Source organism: Danio rerio, chromosome 25 (genome assembly GCF_049306965.1).
Source record: "Danio rerio strain Tuebingen ecotype United States chromosome 25, GRCz12tu, whole genome shotgun sequence".
In the NCBI taxonomy this organism is placed as follows: Eukaryota; Metazoa; Chordata; class Actinopteri; order Cypriniformes; family Danionidae; genus Danio; species Danio rerio.
Genome location: NC_133200.1, coordinates 30209550 through 30229948, shown reverse-complemented (window position 1 = coordinate 30229948; position 20399 = coordinate 30209550). Strand labels below are relative to the sequence as shown.

Genomic DNA, 20399 nt, shown 5'->3' with positions numbered 1-20399 from the left:
CGCCCCCCATGATGTGGGTGCGTCACGCTTGCTTGACTATCTCCTCATCGGGGGTGTTGGTAAGGTGCAGTCATTATGGCGCTTTCAATGGGCTCCCAATGCGTGGATTTTACAATCAAATCCACTTATAGTGCTGAAGTTCCCCCCGAAGGGGAACGTTCGAGGTTACTACAGTAACCCTTCGTTCCCCGAGGAGGGGAACGGAAGCACTATACTCCGTCGCCATAATGACTGTCCCTTAGCTGTTGAAAGTCTCTTCAGCTTAAAAAGGATAGCGTCTGCTGGCGCCAGGTGAGCTTATATACTCAGTTGATTGCTTATGCCGCTCACCTGCGCAGGCTTGCGCTGCCAATTCATTCTTAATTGGCCCGTTCAATACTCTTTCAGACGAGTAGCTTCTGAACCGAACCTCCCAATGCGTGGATTTTACAATCAAATCCACTTATAGTGCTTCCGTTCCCCTCCTCGGGGAACGAAGGGTTACTTTAGTAACCTCGAACGTTCTCTGCTGTGCCTCATCCAAGGCCTTCGACAACTACAGCCTGTCTTGGTCATCCCTGTTCTGTCTCCTAGCCAGTAGCCATCTGTTACTGTATTCCATGTCATTCAGACTGTTTGCCATATAACTCCTGTTTTTCCTTTTATCTGTCAATCAGTGGCTGTTATACACCCCATATACCCCCCCCCACACACACACTCACATCCCCCTAGAAAAAAAGAAGACACTTTGTAGTTGACTTTTTTCTAAAACGAATTGTCTCAAACAAACAATTCAGACAGCATACAAACTGAAATTTGACTAGTATTTCCCTAAATCTGCACCTTTCTTTTGTTGCAGCAAAGTCATCAATTATATTGTCATGTACCCATTTAAAGTGGACATAAAGCTCTACTGAGGCATGGCTCCTATTGTCTTTATTCCGAGATTACCACTCTTAATTAATACATTTGCATAAAGTAATTCATATCTTAAAGCTATTACTGTGGCACGTTTTTTTTTCACTGTCTCTGTTTCGCACCCAGTAAGATGTCGCCCTGGGTGATCGCCCATATCTAAATCTGCCACTGCTGTCAATAAAACCCCCTTAACCTACATTTCGTGTTTGGGATCTCCTTCAGGATCCTTGACAATCATGCATGTTATAGTATGTGTACCTGTGTATCCCTGCTGAACATCTCAATGCCTCTGTCTGGCCTCTTCTTGGGCACCGTCTGTATAGCAGCATGGTGATACTCTGCGTTGGTCAACTTGTGACGGTATCCTCCCAGAAAAGCCTTCCCCTGAGTGGCTCTCTCAATCTCTACCACCACATCCTGGTATGTGTCTGCTTCTTAAAGTGAGAAAACTTGTCACAAATGCTTGTCTATAGGTTTTAAATAAGCAAAATTCTGGTAAAATAAGCCAAATACGTTTGTAGCATCAAATCTCATTCAGTCTTTGCACAATGACAGATTTTGCATTGTTGCTTCTACAATCTTTTTATTAGTATCACATACTCTTAAAAATGATCAGATGCATGTATAAGATACAATAGGGTACCAAAGCAATTTTAAGCTTACCAACAAAACAGTGGTTTATGAACAATGTTTTGACATGTTTTTTTTTCTTCAAATAAACAGTTTAATAAAAAAATAAACTTTAATTTTAAAAGCGACCATGGTAGGTTAAAATGGTTGTTTAATCTAATATGAGCAAGAGTTTTCAACTGTACTGCACACATGTTTATACACATTTTGGGGATGAAATAAGTTCATGCAGGCCTATTTTTTCATTCAAAATGTTTAACAACCATTTTAATTATTTCACCAATGCACATAAACACACACCTATACAGTTTTATGCAAAAATTTGGTCACCCCTCTGTGGCTGCATAATTATTTGCTCTTTAAAGAGAAGATCACAGTGAAATGTCATTCGGTTTCTAGTGAAAGCTAGATAATGTCATGTTTTTCCGACAGAAATATGTAGGGTAGCAGTATTGAAATGTGTGAAATAAATTGAAACTGAAAAAATGTGCAGGTACTGGAAACCTTGTCAGAGTTAAAGGTCGCATGGATTTCCCCCAGTATCAGCTGAATCTAAAGAATAATTTTCAGAAATCAATCAAGAGGCTGAAGTTACTCCACGGCTGGATGTTTCAAGCAGGACAATGATTCAAAGCACAGTTCCAGATCTGCTAAGGAATTCATGTTCAGACATGACACAATGTTCTAGAGGAGCTATCCCAGTTCCCAGACTTGAACATCATCGAAAAATCTATGGATTGATTTGAAAAGGGCCTTTCATGCTTGGCACCTATCAAACCTGACTGAACTTGAGAAGTTTTTCCAGGAAAAGTGGTCCAAAATGCCTTCAGCAAGAATTCCGGGACTTATCCTTGACTATAAGAAATGTCAACAGGCTTTTATTTCAGCAAAAGGTGGCTGTACAAAACATTGATGTCATTATTCTGTTGAGGTGCCCAAATTGTTGCACCTGTCTGTTTTTGTTATGATTTAAACTAGATGGCATCTGTTGAAAGGATAAATGTTATGTCAGAACTGAAAAGTTGCTTTTTTCATTAAGGTATAAAATTTATCCAAATGAAATAGCTGATTTAAAAGGCCAGCAGGATGAGGCTTGCAATCATTTGCAATAATGATTTCATTCATAACTGCATTGCAGTTGTTTAAAGAAATATTTGTTCAGCTTTACATCTTTACATTTTTTCTGTGATACACTAAAGACAATAGTGCCAACTTACTGTTCAGCTGAAGTTACATATGTTTATATTGGCCCATTTTATCAGAATATTGTGCCTTGGCTCAAAATAGCTTCCTGGTAGTCTAAACCAGGTTGCACACCAGAAGCACCGCTCGGCAATGCGCCGCGTAGCTCCATGCAGCGCCATGCATTTTACAGTTCTAAACATAGGTTTCTATCAGGGTACACACACTGGCGCCGCAAGTCGGCGGCTGTCGGTGGTGCCCAGTCACGACTCAGGATGCTGTTCATATTTCAGCCGCGCCACAGTGCGCCATCTGATTAGTTTCATGTTAAATATTGTGTGAATGTGCTCGTCTGGTGTGTGATACTTTAAAATGTCAAGTGCGCGCCGTGTCACGGTGTTCAGTGGCGCTTCTGGTGTGTGACCTGCTTTACTCACAATTTTTTAAAACAATTATACTTTTGTTTATATTTGAAAACATATTTATAATTTTTATTTATACAGTTAAAGTCAGAAATATTAGCCCCCTGTTTATTTTTTTCCCAATTTCTGTTTAACGAAGAGATTTTTTCAACACATTTCTAAACATATAGTTTTAATAACTCATTTCTAATAACTGATTTATTTGATCTTTGCCATGATGACAGTAAATAATATTTGACTGGATATTTTTCAAGACACTACTATACAGCTTAAAGTGACATTTAAAGGCTTAACTGGGTTAATTAGGTTAACTAGGCAGGTTAGGGTAATTAGGAAAGTTATTGTATAACGATGGTTTGTTCTGTAGACTATCGAAAAAAAGATTGCTTAAAGGGGCTAATAATTTTGTCCTTAAAATGCTGTTAATAAATTAATAACTGCTTTTATTTTAGCAGAAATAAAACGAATAAGACTTTAAATGACCATGACATTTATAGAGAATATTATCTCTATAAATATTATCAGACATGCTGTGAAAGTTTCCTTGCCCTGTTAATCATTTGAGAACTATTAAAAAAAAATAATAATCAAAGGGGGGCTAGCAATCCTGACTGTGTGTGTGTGTGTGTGTGTGTGTGTATATGACTAAAACTTATAAAACTTCACGTGGACTTTAACCCATGCAAATTCATAAAAAAACATCATTAGATCTCATATGTATAACTTATTTGTTGGTATTGTAGGTCATTTACCAAAATGTGCCCTATTTTAGCAAATTTCCCATTACTTACAATGTCTCGGTCTGCTAGAAGTTTAAATGTACCTGTTTGCACTCTGACAGTAATGACATCTGGCATGTTGTACTCTTGCTGTGGTTTGACTGGTCTCATGGGGTAATTTTCTGGGTCTAGCGAGCTCATCTCGAATTGGATCATCCCATGTGGCTGCACGCCGATATCCATCAGTGTCTGATCATCATTAACATTTTTTTCTAGATAAAATTAGAGAAATAATTAGTTTCATGGATAAAAATGTGCACTTTGCATTATAGTACAGTAAATAGTTATTAAATTAGTTATTAAAAAGTTATTAAATTGTATGAAATTATTCTCTGCAATGTATCCTACAGTTTCAGGCATCTTTTGTGTCTTACCGTCTAGGGTGATTTGTATGATGTCATATGGGACTCTCATCTCAAAGCTGAAATGTTTTTTCAGGTCCAGGATTGTGAGGCCAATAGTGAAGGCCACAGTTATCATGTGCCTCTCTGGCATCAGCAAGATTTTAACTGGTAAAAACAAGAAATTATTCATATAAAAAACTGAATATTTATATTTTGTATGGTACAGTAATGGAATTCAAGGTTTATACCATTGTTTTTTTTTCTATCATGGTACTGAATAGTCATCATAGCCCTACATCGTGGTATTTCTTCAGCCAAGCAGTCTTTTTTGTGTGTCTATATATTATAATAGTTTTATTCAAGTATAATATATTTTTCAAGTATATATTCAAGTAGATCAAGTAGCATTTCAGTTAGTTGAAAATATATCATTTAAAAGAATTCTATTACACATATTTGTTACATAATATTTATTTATTTGTTATTTTTGCTTAAAATGTTCTTCAATCACATTTGTGTGTGGTAGTGTTTGTGTGTGTGTGTGTGTGTGTATATATATATATATGGTTTCCGCTTTAATACCGCTTTAATATCGGTTTCCGCTTTAATACCTGTTTTTTTTTTTTTAATGTAATAATGCGGGTAATAATCGCACCAAAACATATTAAAGAGTAACTGAATTATAACAGCGAAAACTTTTCTGTAACCTTAGTAGTGCTGTGCGTCATTTGTTTAACCCTTTAAGGTGGCGTGCTGACTGACTGGCTGACTGACTGAAAGGTGCGTGATGCATGAGGCCAGCAAACACAACGTACAGCCGTTTCACTTTACTTCAGGACGCATTAAATCTACTCAGTAGGTCTATTGGAGACATTCATAAATATTATTAGCAAATCTAATAAATGTTGGAGACATTCGTTACATAAACGCACTAAATCGCACTTCAGTAGCGTTTATTTGAGGGGGCACAAGAAGACCTGCGCGCTCTTGAAGCAGCTTATATTTGAGGGGGTGTGCAAGAAGTTTTGTGCACGAGCAGAGGAAATCGACACGCAAGCAAAGAGATTCACATGCTCGTAGGCTATTACACAAATGCGCAACTGTATTTGTCAAAATAGCCGAGAGTCACGCCTGTTTCTCACGCGCGGCGGCGGGAGAGCAAAAGCGGAGAGCAGCCAGGCACTTGCCTTTTGCGTCTGCACTCAGCAGCGTGCAGCAGAGCACAGGTCATTATATTCCTGTCCATTCTATCTAGTTACCTATCTGTCCATATGAATATACTTTTTTTTTTCTTCTTTTAATCTGCTCCACCGCCCGCGGCAACTTCCTCCTATGCTGTTTCCTTAACCTGCAAGTCTTTATTTTACAAATTATAAAGAATGTCTGCTTCTCAAGCTCTATGAGGAGTGACAGTCATGTGTTTTAAGATGCACTCGGTCAGAAGACAAGTGCATGAGATATCATGACATTATGTTTTTGATCGTCAGCAGTATGTAGGCTTATAGTGACAATAGTATTTATACAATATGGTTATAATTATATTTATCCATGACCAAACTAATGTGCAACTTAAGCAACTTTTTTTTTTTTTAGCCATGTTTGATGTTTCATTGTTGAGTTAAACTTTTTTTAGGGTCTCTGACACATCCTTTTATTATTTATTTTTATTTTATTAATCAATATTAACTGTGTGCGTCAGCAGGCAGTTTTTGTCATGTTCATTATTTATTAGGCTCCCTAAAAACACACAGGCACGCACATTTCCAGTGTGGATTATAATTTTATGGGCGTGCACAGGCACAAGGGCGTGCAAAGAAGGGGAGCATTTTGACTGATGTAGTGGGCCGCTCTGGCCCAAAATGCCAGGGGCGATTATTTTTTTCCCAGTCCAGCCCTGCAATTAGTACAATTGTTATTATTCAATACTTTATTATTATTATTATTTTTCATTTTCCATATTTGTAATACATGTATTTTGGCATTTTTTTTTGCAGTCCACTTAAAATCCAACATGGAAATCAATATTTTTTTTATTGGCATTGATTGTTTTGAAATTCAAATGCCATTAACATGCCCGTGTTTTTATTTCTGTAATAAATATGGCTGTCAAGCCAGGATCTTGATAGTATATTGTGGGTATGTTGTTTACATGAAGAAATCTGTGTTACAAGTTAAACAAAAATTCTAATAATGAATTATATTTTGAATTTAAATAGTATTTGTCTTGCGTTTACATTAATTTTACATTCGAATAGCCAAAATTACAAGTTTGTCTTTTAAATGCGATTAATCGCGATTAATTTTTAAAAAGTGCGATTAATTGGTTAATTTTTTTTTAACCGATTGACAGCACTAGTATATATATATATATATATATATATATATATATATATATATATATAAACAAACATTTTATTCCTCACTGAGTTTTAAATCTAAAGTATGGCAAGCAACATTATGGATTTAAGGATGGACGACATGACAGGACAGATGCAATTTGCAAAATGTGCCGCGCATCTGTAAAATACGCGGGCAGTATGACTAATCTGAAATCTCACTTGAAGCGGCGCCACGGTGTTGTTGTGAAAGCATCTTTCAGTGTTCCTGCATCCCCGGCTTTCGCACTGCTTCAACCAAGTTTTTTGCAACATAGAGCAAGTTTTTTTTCCGTGCGCAACAGTTTTGTGCGCTCTACGCCAATAACGAATGCTATTGCATTGTTCATCTGCAAAGATATTCAGCCTAGTGTCACGGAGAACGAAGGTTTTAAACACCTCCTCCTGTTAATTTTTATTTAATTATAATAATAATAATATTAATAATAATAATGATAAAAATAATGGGTGGCACAGTGGGTAGTTTGACCACCTCACAGCAAGAAGATTGCTGGTTTGTTATATTTTTATCAGCCTGTTGTTTACAGTGACAGTGATGTTTCAAAGCAGCATAACACTGCTAGTTCACAACCTTAAGTTTTGAATAATCAGTGGCAAAATATCTTTGTAAAACTTGTTTTCATAGTTGAAAAGTTAAATCACAATTTTTGTTGTGCAATGCTAAACCTTTATGTTGAAAGAGTGCAAATATATATATATTTTTAATATATATTGCACTTATACATTCTGTTTATCTTGAAAATACTTAAATAATATGTGCTATAGGTTCTAAAATGGCCCTCTACTGTAAACTGACACTCTGGCTCTGAGAGAAGAGCCAGTTTGTAAAAAAAGTCTTGGTTTTGCTTGGTTTATAAATAATCAAACTCATTCAATGGCACCAGCATCCTCTTTCACATCATCTCATAAACTTGATCTAATAAGTTAGTGCTGAAATATCGCATCGTATCGTGATATGGGTGTGAATCGTATCGTGTTGCATCGCAATATGTCACAAATGTATCGCTAATATATCGGATCGTATTCTTTGTATCGAGATGCGTATCGGATCGGCATTATAGCTTAGATGCCCAACCCTAATATATATATATATATATATATATATATATATATATATATATATATATATATATATATATATATACATTCATTTACCTTCGGTATAGTCCCTTTATTCATCAGGGGTAGCCACAGCAGAATAAACCATTAACCCATACACTTTCACATTCACACTACAGCCAAATTCGTTTATTCAGTTCACCATTATTGCATGTCTTTGGACTGTGGGAGAAACCAGAACATGCAAACTCCAGCCGGAACTCAAACCAGCGACCTTCTTGCTTGGAGGCAACAGTGCTAACTACTGAGCCATTATTATTATTATTATTATTATTATTATTATTATTATTATTATTATGTGTGTATATATATCTATAGTTAGTAACTCTTTACCATAAACATTTTTAAATCTCTCTTTTCATATTCATGTAATATTTATATATTTTTTCTGCTTTAACAAAATGTTTTTTATTAGTGCACCAAAAAAAAAAAAAAAAAAAAAAAACACACACACACACATTACAACGACACCATGTAGGGGAAAATACTATTTAATGCATATAGAAATATGCATACATGCTAATAAAAATTAAGCAAATGAGCAGAAACTAAATAAGCAAACGTTTTTTATTTAGATTGAGTTTGTGTATTTTGATTACTTAATTTCACCTTTCATTTAGCTTTTTCTAATTCGAATAAACATTTAAATTATTTAGTTTGCATTACAAAATCCCTATATTTCTCTTTTAAATTTCTATATTACAAAACTGTCATACCTAGATACCAATACTATGGATTCTAGTATTTACCCGTTGCTGTTGAGTTTCCAACATCATTGGAAGAAATGATCTTATTTTCACTTCCTTGTTTGTTTATATCGTCTTGTTGTCTTTGGTCTTCAGAAGTTGGTTCAGCGCTGTTTTCTTCTAGTAAAAGTGTGTCCGGATTTGTAATGACGTCCACACTGATCTCTTGCGTGTGTTCAACATCTTGATCTTCATCAGCCTCCTCAGTCTCTATTTGAATGGCTTCTGATGACATTTTTTGCTCTTCAAGGTTCACAGTTTCACATTCCTTTTCTGACATTGCAGTCACTCAATGCTCAAAATACGCAAAAACACGATTGCCTCTCTTTATTGTGAAAGCTATCTGACGGCGAAATCTTTATTATTGTTTTAAATAAAATAGTGGATCTTATGTTTACGCTGGCTTCACTGTATTTCGGCGCTGCTATGGTAACCACAGTGTCGCCAGTCGCTAGGAGTGTCCATTCACAAATGAGTCATTCGCTTGAGCCGATTCTTTTTTGGTGATTCAGTCTAACCGACTCGCAAAGCGTTTGTAATTGAATGCTAGCTGAACCACTTTGTTTAGGATTATAAGAGTAAGACGGGAAGTAATTTAACTCGAAGAAATTTAACTTCGACTGATGCCCTTGAAAAACTAAACTAAATATAGCCTAGTTCTGATGACAGAATGAATTTAAGCATTAAGTCAAACAGTTGAGTTACTCAAATAGTCATTCATTCATTTTCTTGTCGGCTTAGTCCTTTTATTTATCCGACGTCGGAATGAACCGCCCTCATTTAAATAAATTACTGTTATTTTTAGTCACCATTTTGTGCAAGTTATCATCAATCATTTTCTTTTTAGCTTAGTCCCTTTATTCATCAGGGGTCGCCACAGCGGAATGAACCGCCAACTTGGGTTTTATGCAGCGGATGCCCTTCTAGCTGCAACCCATCACTGGAAAACACCCATACACCCTCATTCACACACATACACTACAGCCAATTTAGCTTACCCGATTCCCTTATAGTGCATGTCTTTGGACTGTGGGGGACACCGGAGCACCCGGAGGAAACACACGTGGCCATGCGAACATGGGGAAAACATGCAAACTCCACACAGAAATGCCAACTGACCCAGCTGACGCTTAAACCAGAGATCTACTTGCTGTGATGCGACAGTGCTATCCACTGCGCCACCACGCTGCCCCACTAATTAATTAAACCAGGCCTTTCAGTTTCATTGTCCAACCTCTGTAGATCTGCAATACCTTTTATTTTCAAATTAATTTACATAATATTTAATAATCAGTTATGACAGTTATGATAATCAGTTTTTTAGATGAAGCTCTTCCTTACTCATGCAAAAATGTGTGGATATGCTTAGTAATTTTGTAAAATGAGTTTAAAAGTTGTCTAATGTCTAATGTTTCTCTACATTAACACTGATTCGTTTTCATTTCCACAACACCCTGTCATTTCAGTCCCCACACACAATTTTTAAAAGTTCTTATCAAACATTAAAAATGTATTCAAAATTTATAAGCTTGTACTCTGTAATATACAAATTCAATGTATTTATTTGTTAATAAGCTCTTTATCAATATAATATTAAATCATAGAGTCTGACAGCTGTACAATTCAGCATTTGTTCCTAAGGGACTAATTTATTCCATTGACAAATGTATAATTATTGTATACATTGTGGAAGAATAGGTTAAGCTAGATACAAAAATGATCTTAGACAATATGACTGGCATCATTTATTTTATTTTGAGATAAATCTTTATATTGAGATGCGGTGGAAATGGCATTGGTTCATTTCATGATGGAAAAAAAGTTGAACATTAACAATTCGTCACGGTCACACAAGGAAGGTTATCTTTTAAGGGTATTTATTTAAAAAACAATGCAGCTGATGCAGAGAGATGAAGCAGGTAAGTGGTTACACATAGTTCATGTAAGTAAACGTCTTTATTCAAACACCAGTTAAGCCTAGTCACTTCCCTTATTGTATTTGCATCCACAGCCGAGGAGAGACATCCCTGGAAGAAGACGAGATGAAGAGGGGGAGGAGAAGAAGAGGTGAACCAGCCAACTTTGATTTCAGCTGGTGAGTGAGTGAAGGAGGTGAGTATTTGAGGTGTGTGGTGATTGTGGGTGCAGGTGCAGATAATTAGTATTCAGGTGATTGTTGACAGGTGTGGTGAGAGGTAGATGATGAGGGAGAACGATGATTAGAGCAGCAGGCACGAGACGAGGGTGTGACACAATTTCTCTTCTTATCTAAAGCTGCGGTCACACGAGAGTTTGAGCTTGCGAAATTCTGTTGTATGGCTCTGCGAAAAGGGGCGGGAGTAAACAAGATGATCAGACATTTAAAAAGCGAGTGTTTGCTCCATATTTTAAATTCCTGTCCAGAGAGGTCATGTTTTGATCCTCGATTGGTCTCAAGTGATGCGATTTCACAGGTCAGCGTTCACCAAGCTTGAACTTTGCACTGCAGCAACCTGCGAAATTTGACGCATGACCCTGCGTTTCCGGACTGACGCATTTGCGGGCGAATGAATGAAAGTCTATGGGAGGAAAAGCCCAGTGTGACCGCAGCTTAGGTTTGTCCTCTTACAGAAATTGTTTAAACTTTTGAGGCGGTTACATTAATTTGGCCGTAGTTGGAGAATTAGCCATATTTCTGTTATAGTAAAATTTGGTGAATCTGGCCTGCCGCCCAACCCCCCTTTTCATAAACATCAGGCTTCTCCATCCCCCTTTTTCATAAACATAGCCAGGGGGGGTTCAGGTGGTTCCAACGAACCACCCCACATGGCCAAAAGGTCCAGAATTTGTTCTTTTAATTTATTTAACATTATATATTTATTATATAATTAATATAATGTATTTATATTCAATATATATTGTAATAAAGTGTCATTTTAAATAACTCTGGCCAGTAATTTGAATCCCATAAAGCCTCAAAGCCACAACAATGTGACGCGAGTCACGTGACATAACCAACTGAGTGGTACATTTGAATCTTTGATGCGACATCCATACTGTGTAACGCTGTGGGACAAAAAGAGCAAGAAGGCAGAAAAGGCAGGCAGTGGCGTCAGTATCGCAAAATACTGAACATATGTTCAAAAAGACAATCAGGGTAGGGCAAAAATTAATTCCTAACAGATGAAAATCTGCCCAATCCATGAGGTTCTTGGCTAACTAGTCGCATTAGCCCGGACGTCCTGTAAGTTATATTTATTGACTTGTCCAGTACATGACCTCCCTTTCCCTATTTTTTACATTATTTTTGTAAATAACTGTCCGACGAAGGCTTTAATGGCAAGCGGAGTCCTCAGTCGTCAGATGTCACTTCACAGCAAAAGGAGCTAATCCCGTCACGTCTGCGTTTTAGAGACTCTTTGCTCACTTTATTTAATTTATTTTGATAAATAATCGGATATAAACAAATTAGCTTAAACCACTTCAGCAGGTGATCTGGGACGCATTTCAGATAAAACTGGATAGGTATGATAATTTTTTGACAAAATTAATATAAAAAAATAAATGATGGCCTAGAGTAAATCTGACCTGCAGCTGAAACACCTGTAGGGGCGCTTTTACAGCCGAAATTCTATTAAAAAGATGTTTACTATAAGCATAAAACATGTTCTAACTTTTCAGGCCTGTAGCCAGGGGGGGTTCGGGTGGTTCAGATGACCAACCCCTTACTGACAAAGGTCCAGAATTTGTCCCATACATGAGCTCATTTGTTCTATTTTGACTGCTATACCATCATAAATAGTGAAAATAATTCATTGAAAAAGGCTTTAAGACCTAACGGAATCATCTGTCGGCTGTTGCTTCGGCAGGACTATAATCTGATCTAAGAGAAGTCTTCTTTCACTACTGTATTGTGTTTAAACAGAAAAAACATTTTACACACAACTTTATTCTAAATTTTACACCTTATTTCTGAAATAAAAATGAGCAATAAACAGGTGTGAAGCACCAGAAGTGGACCAAATTAAATTAATTTGAATATTTTGGCTATTGTTGATATCCAGGAATTTTCTATTGTACTTTTTTTTTACCAAAGAGGCTAGAAAAAATATATATTGTTCATTATTGTATTATTATTATTATTATTATTATTATTATGTTTTAATTATTATTTTTTATTAAAATGGCCAAATTGTGACTGAGGACAGTCTGTTTTTGTCTAATAAATGATAGTAGACTACAGTTTTTTTTTTTACTTTAAAACTTTAACAGATTGCTTTTTTTTCCTAATGATGTATGATGTAATAAATTTGTATTTTAAAAATTAATCTTGTTTAAATTTTTTCATTGCAATTTTTAGGAAATATTTTAGTACATCAAAAAGTGTGGTTATGATGACACCTGACTAGCTAATCGAGCAAATAATAATGTCACTAAAATGTAGCATTTAAATCTCATAGTTAAATAGAAAATGAGGCGGATAACTGCAAAAAGGTCAATTTTTTTAGAAAAAAAAAAACCCCCACCCCTTTCACCAGGCTGGCTACGGGCCTGAAAAATAACATGGAACAAACACTAATGACGACACTCAACATAATCTAATAAACCACAAACTTTCAACAGACATGAATAAAATGACTGAGGATAAATAATTAGTGAATCTTTTTTGAACTGTTTCATTACCCAGAGTTCAACTGAATAGTTTCACTGAAAGCAGTCGTGGCTTTCAAAGCTAAATATAGCTTGATCCTGCCTCCTGGCGTGCCAAGAAAAAAATGCCTCTGTAATAATAAAAAAGAGACAATGCTGCAGCATGCAAATTAGAACAGTATTAGGTATCTAGGGGCATTCAGTGGAACAAGCAATAAAAAAGACATTTATTTCATGCAGTATCACATCCCTCAAAGAATCTTATCCAGGTACGTGTTGCCTAAAACTACAACAAAATCAGACTATATCTAATGGAATGACATTTATTGTTTGGCATTTCACTGGCAATAAAAGGTTGTGGTTGGATATAAAACAGCCTATGTCATTTGGGGGCAATAAACCTGACCTTGATGACGATGAGTCTAGTTACATTGGCCAGCCTTTAGCTGCATGATGAAAGGTGTGTGTTTGCAAATAAAACTAATTTTCCTTTCCAATACGTATGGGTAAGTTATATGTTAGACAAGATGGATGAAGATGAGTTTACAGATTACCTCATTCAGTTGAGCATTGAAGAGCCTTGTCAAGAAGTGTTTGCCCTGACAAAAAAGGGCTTTGGGGGCCCTGATCTTTTGGAATATGTTGTACTTAAAAAATAGGTTGTATAACATTTATTTTGTCATCCAAGTATGTCCAAGTAAGTCCCATATACATTGCGCACATTCCACTTAATGCAACTTTTGTGTTGGGTATTTAAATAGTTAGCTGTTCAAGAGTACCTGTTTCTACCAGCAAGTGGGAATGGGACTGTTGTCACATGGCAAGTGTTAAAAAAAATTCCCGCCACAGCACTGTCGTCGTTCATTCATTATTTTAAGGATTTAAAGATGATGAGGTGATAATACAACTGTTTCATGAAACTGAATAGTTCTAACTACTGATGAAGCTTAATATTTGTTTTCACATTATTTAGTGTGTAGTTTTGGTGAAATAAAAGAACTGTAATAAATAAAATGTGCGTAATTGTAAATACATGCAAATTATTCAGACAAATGTAAATTGTACTAGCTTTTTAGATTTGAGAAAGCTAGTTTATCCCTTTCAACCCAAGCAACACCCCTCTCCTTATACTGTATTTATTCTGTTGTATCACTTTGAGATGCTACTTTTAAAGGCCAGGCCCATAGCCAGTGTGGTAAATTGGGTGGTTCTTTTTTTTTCTCAAAAGTGGACCTTTTTGCTATTATACGCCTCATTTTCTATTTAATTATAAAATTTAAATACTGCATTTTAGTGACATTTTAAGCACTATTCTGAATTAGCTTGTCGGATGGTCATCATAACCACTTCCAAAATAGGGTCACACTTTATTTTGATGATCTGTTTGTTGAGTTTAAGCTACATTGCATGTACATGCTAATTAACTCTATTTTGATTAATAGTAAACTGTTAGGTTGGGATTAGGGTTGTGATTAAGGTTAGAGTTAGTGTAAACTGACATGTACTTGCAAAGTTTCTCATGGTCAGTTTAATGTCTGTCTAAAAGGAGCAGTATCAGCAGATATTAAGCAGACACCCTACTAATACTCAAATGGACCATCAAAACATAGTGTTACCCGAAATAGTATTCAAATAATTTTTAATATGGGTCACTTTTGGTGCTTCACACCTTTTTATTGGTCATTTCTTTGTTTCAAGAATAAGGTCCAAGATTTACAAAAATGTTTCTTGTTAAATGTTATCTCCATTTATAAACAATACAGTAGCGACAGATGACTTCATTTAGATCAAGGACTATGGACATGTCAGCATGGACAATGTCAGTTGGACTAATGAAAAATATTTGTTAGCATTGGCTAAAACTGATTAGCTGCAGTCACACTAATGTGACAGCCAACACAGGATTCTGCTTGGTCTTAAAACCTTTTTGATGGGTTATTTTCACTTATTATGATGGCATAGCAGTGAAAATAAGACAAATGAGCTCATATATAAGACAACCACTCCCCCTGGCTACAGGCCTGAAGGCGGTACATTTTAAAATATACCAAGTTCACACTGGCTGAATCCTCTTGATGCCCTTTGCACCCTTGTGGATTTGTCTATAGCTATTGGGAATTTAGTTTTCTTGGAGGGCCAGCTTATTGCACCGTTTGGCTCCAACTTGTCCCACTGTACTTGGAAGAGATGGTCTAAATTTAGGGCATTGGAAGAAGCCACAGCTCTACTAATGAAAAAAGAATATAACAGAAAATGGACAACAACGATAATGTTGCTGAAAAGTGTTTTTTTGAAACAATATCCCAAAATAATGCATATTTTATGCCAAGCCACTATTTGTCACTGTCACCATGATTACTAAACAAGTATGCTGACATGTAGTCAGTAGCTCAGAACGGGTGTATGTAGATTCGCAGTGAACTACGGTCAGCACAGGCTCGTTGTGAAAATGTACCCCCCCCAATACATTTCTGTAGAGAGTGAATTATGTAGCCAGAGCTACGTATGATTTGCGCAGAGAGGACTTGACTGCAATGACGGCGTTCAAGTCTAGCGAAGAATGGTTCCAGAAAGCGTGTAAAAAAAAAACAAAAGGCAAAAAGTTAAATAACAGGGTGAGAATGTGGTAAGATCTTAAAACGTGGTAAAAAATCAGGTGGCCTTGAGAGCTTTTCTCTTACTAGTTTGCTTTTGAAAACACTGTCGCTTGGGTTTAGGGAAGGGAGTGATTGGGTCAGTCTGTGCTTTGAAAACACTATCGCTTTCTGGAAGCCAAACTTGGTCCAGGAATGTACCATAATTCACTGCGTTAAGTGGGTTGAGCAAAAGCTGATTGTGTGGGCCAGAAAATTTTTGCTATGCGAACCAAAATTGAGTCACACCTAAGCCTGATACACTGGTGAAATAAACCTGCAGCCAAACCATATATTCCACCATTGTTGTGTAATTGTTTGCACAAAATTAAAATATGTATGTGCATGACATCATTGCTTTCAAAGACTTTCATTTTCGCACCAACCAGTAGCATGCCACACAAGAATATGGATGTAAATGTATTCACTGATGGTTTGAAAAATCCAGAAGAGCCTGTGTTAGTTTCAGCAGTTGTTTTCTGGAATTACATACCTTGGAATGTCGTGACTGACCTATCAAAATCAAGTGTTCCAGACAACCTTGTAATAAAACAACATTATATTTGGGCATGCAAAGTTTCTGAATATTCTCTGATCATATTGAATATGTTGTGAAATATTTGATATTTCAATCCTCAATTAAATATGTGTACAAAACATCTTAATAATGATTATAGCGGCTGGAATTAATACAAATAAATACATTACCATCTCCCAAAATACATGAATACACTGGCTGGTATAAATAGGCTTGATCTTTAATTTGTTCATGTACCCTCATCACAAGGGAATACCGCAGTAATCCATGAGCTCAGGCAGTTTTCCTCAGCCTTCAATGAAGTGGACAGTGAAGGACTTCTACTGCTCCACCGAGCTGCCATGCAACCCTCAGGGAAAGTACTGGAGGCAATTCTGTGTGAGTGCTGGACATGGATGAACACAATTCTGATGAAATGGAAATGTGACAATTGCATAATTGACTGAAAACAAAGACTGTGATGGTATATAAATACATTTTACATCCACAGATTCCAGTCAGCCAGACTTAGAGGGAAGATGTAGGAATGGAGAGACTGCACTAACTTTAGCCATTCAAACTGGCCTGGAGGAGAACATCGGGATTCTTTTGGAACATGGAGTGCTATACCCATAACCCCAACAGTAAAATGTAGTCTCCTCTCCTGCTGGGTAAAACAAAACAAAGTAAATTTATTGCTGTCTAAACCTCATTCTGGAGAACAACTGTCCTATAGATTTTAGTTCCTACATCTAAACCAGGGCAACCAATTCTGCTCCAGGGGATCTTACCTTGCAGCAGAGTTCAGCTCCAACCCTGCTCAAAACACAACTAAACCAACTCAGCAGGATTTGAAGAAGCACTTGTAATTAAAGACAGGTGTGTTTAACCAAGGTTGCAGCAGGAAGGTAGATCTCCGGGAACAGGATTGTGCACCCCTAACCTAACCCAGGGCTGTATCCGAAATTGCCCCTGCTGCATAGGCCTCAAACTTTATTCCTGGATGGCCGCTGCTCTGCTCAGTTTTGCTCCAATCCTAATCAAACACAGGTGATCCAACTAATCAAGGAGTTCAAGACTACTAGAGACTATTAAGCAGGTGTAAGTTGGAGGTGGTTGGAGCTAAACTATGCAGAGCTGCGGCCCTCCAGGAATTGAGTATGAGACCATTGCTCTACTGTTATACACTAGTCCACTAATAAAGTCCACTTAAAGAAGGGAATGAAAACAAGTGAGTAATTTGAGCACTGAGGGCGCCAGAAAGGATGTCTTTTATTGTGTTTTGCTGGTTGATGAATTCCTCAGATTAAATTAAATTATTAGTCAAATCGTTTGAAAGTTACTTAAACTATGTTTGAAATCTAAATTTACATCATTTATTTTGCTAGCGCACATTGTTATTCTTTAAGTGAACAATTAATCCATGAACCAGTAAATTCAAACCCAGGCTCATTCTGATTACGTACGTATATACATTTCTGGAGAGAGCAAAATACATCCCAAAAGCAATGTTTTTTTTTTTTTTTTGCAGTTTTTGTTTTCGCAAATCCACCAGAGGCTATCGTGTACACTTTTTCAAGTGCCATTAGCACAAACTGTTCTCGCATAAATCCACCAGGGGCTGCTGTTGACTGACTGACTGACCAACCAACCGATGCCTCCACCCACACCCTTCCCTAATCTCAGCTGCAGTGTTTTCAAAAGCAATCCAGAAAAAGAAAAGCCCTTGCATCAGCCTGACTTTTACCACATTTTCACCCTGTTATTTACTTTGTTATTTTACGTTTTGGCTTTTGTTTTGTCTTACCTGCTTTCTGTAACGTTCTTCAATAGAATCCAACCCCATTGACACAGTCAACTCCACTCTGTGTCTCAAGTCCACCAGCGGGAAAGCCATCCATACGAAGGTAAGCGGTCAGCTGGTAAGCGAGAAAAGAACCGTCATCATAACGCCCCATAGCGTTCATTTTAAAGACAAAATGCAGCAATCAGTAACTCTGGCTACATGATTCATAATCTCTAGAAATGTATAGGGCTATGTTTTTAGAATGAGCCTATGCCGGTTAATCCACTGAAAAATTGTTTGTTACTCAATCAAAGTCTGACCATTTGCTTCCACTTTTCACACACATTTAAATACTTAGCAGGCTGCCTGTAAGTTTAATAGTATTTTTAAGTCTATATTATTTTGATTTCTTTATACAGACGTTAATTTAACAACTACAAACTAGAAAATTGGTGGTAGGGTTGCACAGTGGGTATCACTGTCGCCTCACAGCAAGAAGGTCACTGGTTCAAGCTTTGGCTGGGTTAGTAGGCATTTCTGTGTGGAGTTTGCATTTTCTTCCCATGTTCGTGTGGATTTCCTCCGGATTCCTTCAAAGTCTAATGACATGCGCTATAGGTGAAATGAGAAAGCTAAAGAGTGGGAATGAGAGTGTATGGGTGTTTCTCAGTGATGGGTTGCAGTTGGAAGGGCATGCACTGCCTAAAACATATGCTGGATAAGCTGGGGGTTCATTCTGCCGTGGCTACCCCTGATTAATAAAGGGACTAAGCTGAAAAGAAAATCGATAAAAACTAGAAAATTCATTAATCGTATAAAATCTCTATTCTATAGACATTCAGTGTACATTTGTTGTACACTCATTATTGCATTACATGGTGTTGAATTGATTGAGAGCACTTTCGAACATTTCAGACAACACTGCAAATGGCTGCTTCCTCAAAATGTTCATTAGGTGCAATAAGGTATAGGGGGTGATTTTGTGGAAAGTGTGATTTTGCTAAGTAGGATGTGATCCTGGGTTCACATCTATGTTGATCCTGGAACATTATTCCAATATAATTGCAATGTAACTCATACTTAGTCCCTACACCTAAACCATCCCTAACCTTTATTCTCAACTGATATTGTATAACAATGATGTAGAAGCACTTAAACATAACTGTAAGCCTAAACAGTAAACATAAACTGTGAACTTAGGGTAGAATGGGGTAATGTGAGACAGCGGGTAATGTGAGAAACCCTTTGTATCTAGGCATTGGATTTTATATACCACTCTATAACAATTTTGTTTTCAAGCCCCTTCCATTTCCACTCTACCATGAAGGGCAGGAATTCATTATGCTGTGGAAAGCATGTTTTTTTCCACAATTGTTTTTTTTTTTTTTTTGCGTGTATAAGTCATTTTTCTTGCTGTCAACTTAATCAGCTGTTGTGCCAAAGCAAAAATATTCAAGTAGAAAAACGTTTATCATACATGTTGATGAACTATCTATGAACAATTTTTCTTTTAAAATGTGGCAGTGGGGTAAAGTAAGACATAGGGCGCAAGTTAAATTTAGTCTACCAGATTGTAGGACTTGTAAATGAGGCTTACATGTCAGCAGTGACACCACGCAACATCACTTTTGGATTTAGGATTACTGGAATTTTTGCATATAACCGATAATTTTTGTCCTTGATGAAGCATTAGCACCATCCATGGTGTCAGACTGGCCAAATCCTGAGCTTCAGCCTGCCACTACAGAAGATTTGGATGATCTACCCCCTGCAGATGATCCACCTATAGATAATTCACTCACTGATGCTAATTCATTCATTGGTCTACATGAATGTGCCATGTTTCCAGCAAACCTGGATACGTGTCTCCTCATGAAACGCTACCACTTCTCAAATGTCCCCCCAGTACACAATCCAAATGAAAGCGTGTGAAGCCAGCCATCCTAACTGATACACCTGAGAAGCAGACAATTGAAAAGGCTTATAAAGAAAGACTTGCAGGGAAAAAAACAACAAAATAGCAAATAAAAGGAAAAATCGAAAAAGAAATCATAGTTAGCAGAAAAGGGATGTCCTTGTCTCAGCTGATGATGTGTCTGACGAAGAGTGACCTGAGGATTAAAGTTGTGATCCAAGAAACACAGATCTGTCTGTGGGAGACTATGCCATAGTTAACTTTGCAAAAAAAAAAAAAAAAACACAAGCATTCATTAAATTAGCGTGGTTAAGAAAGTTGAGGATAAAAAAATATGCACGTCATGATTTTGCCAAGTACGATGTGATGCTGGATTAACATCTATGTTGATCCTGGAACATAAT

General features: G+C 36.8%; 1 protein-coding gene and 1 long non-coding RNA gene across 5 annotated transcripts in view; one reads left to right on the top strand and one right to left on the bottom strand.

The window, feature by feature from the left end:
- iqub (IQ motif and ubiquitin domain containing) overlaps positions 1-8946 on the bottom strand; it is a 38689-nt gene extending 29743 nt beyond the window's left edge. For 2 of the 4 annotated variants that reach the window (XR_012400449.1, XM_002666877.7), the window contains exons 1-4: positions 8519-8946; positions 4285-4419; positions 3955-4122; positions 1156-1331 (exon numbers count right to left, since the gene is read on the bottom strand). Coding sequence is in view for 2 of the 4 variants with exons in the window: in XM_002666877.7 (XP_002666923.1) it covers positions 1156-1331; positions 3955-4122; positions 4285-4419; positions 8519-8795 (756 nt within the window). In the remaining 2 variants the exon portion in view is untranslated. The remainder of the gene's footprint in view (positions 1-1155; positions 1332-3954; positions 4123-4284; positions 4420-8518) is intronic. The other 2 variants (XR_012400450.1, XM_017354258.4) reach the window with 1 other exon arrangement.
- Positions 8673-20261, top strand: LOC141375041 (uncharacterized). The gene is made up of 4 exons (XR_012400457.1): positions 8673-10434; positions 10527-10627; positions 16565-16693; positions 16806-20261. It is a non-coding gene; the product is annotated as an uncharacterized lncRNA (long non-coding RNA).
- The last annotated feature ends 138 nt before the right edge of the window (positions 20262-20399 follow it).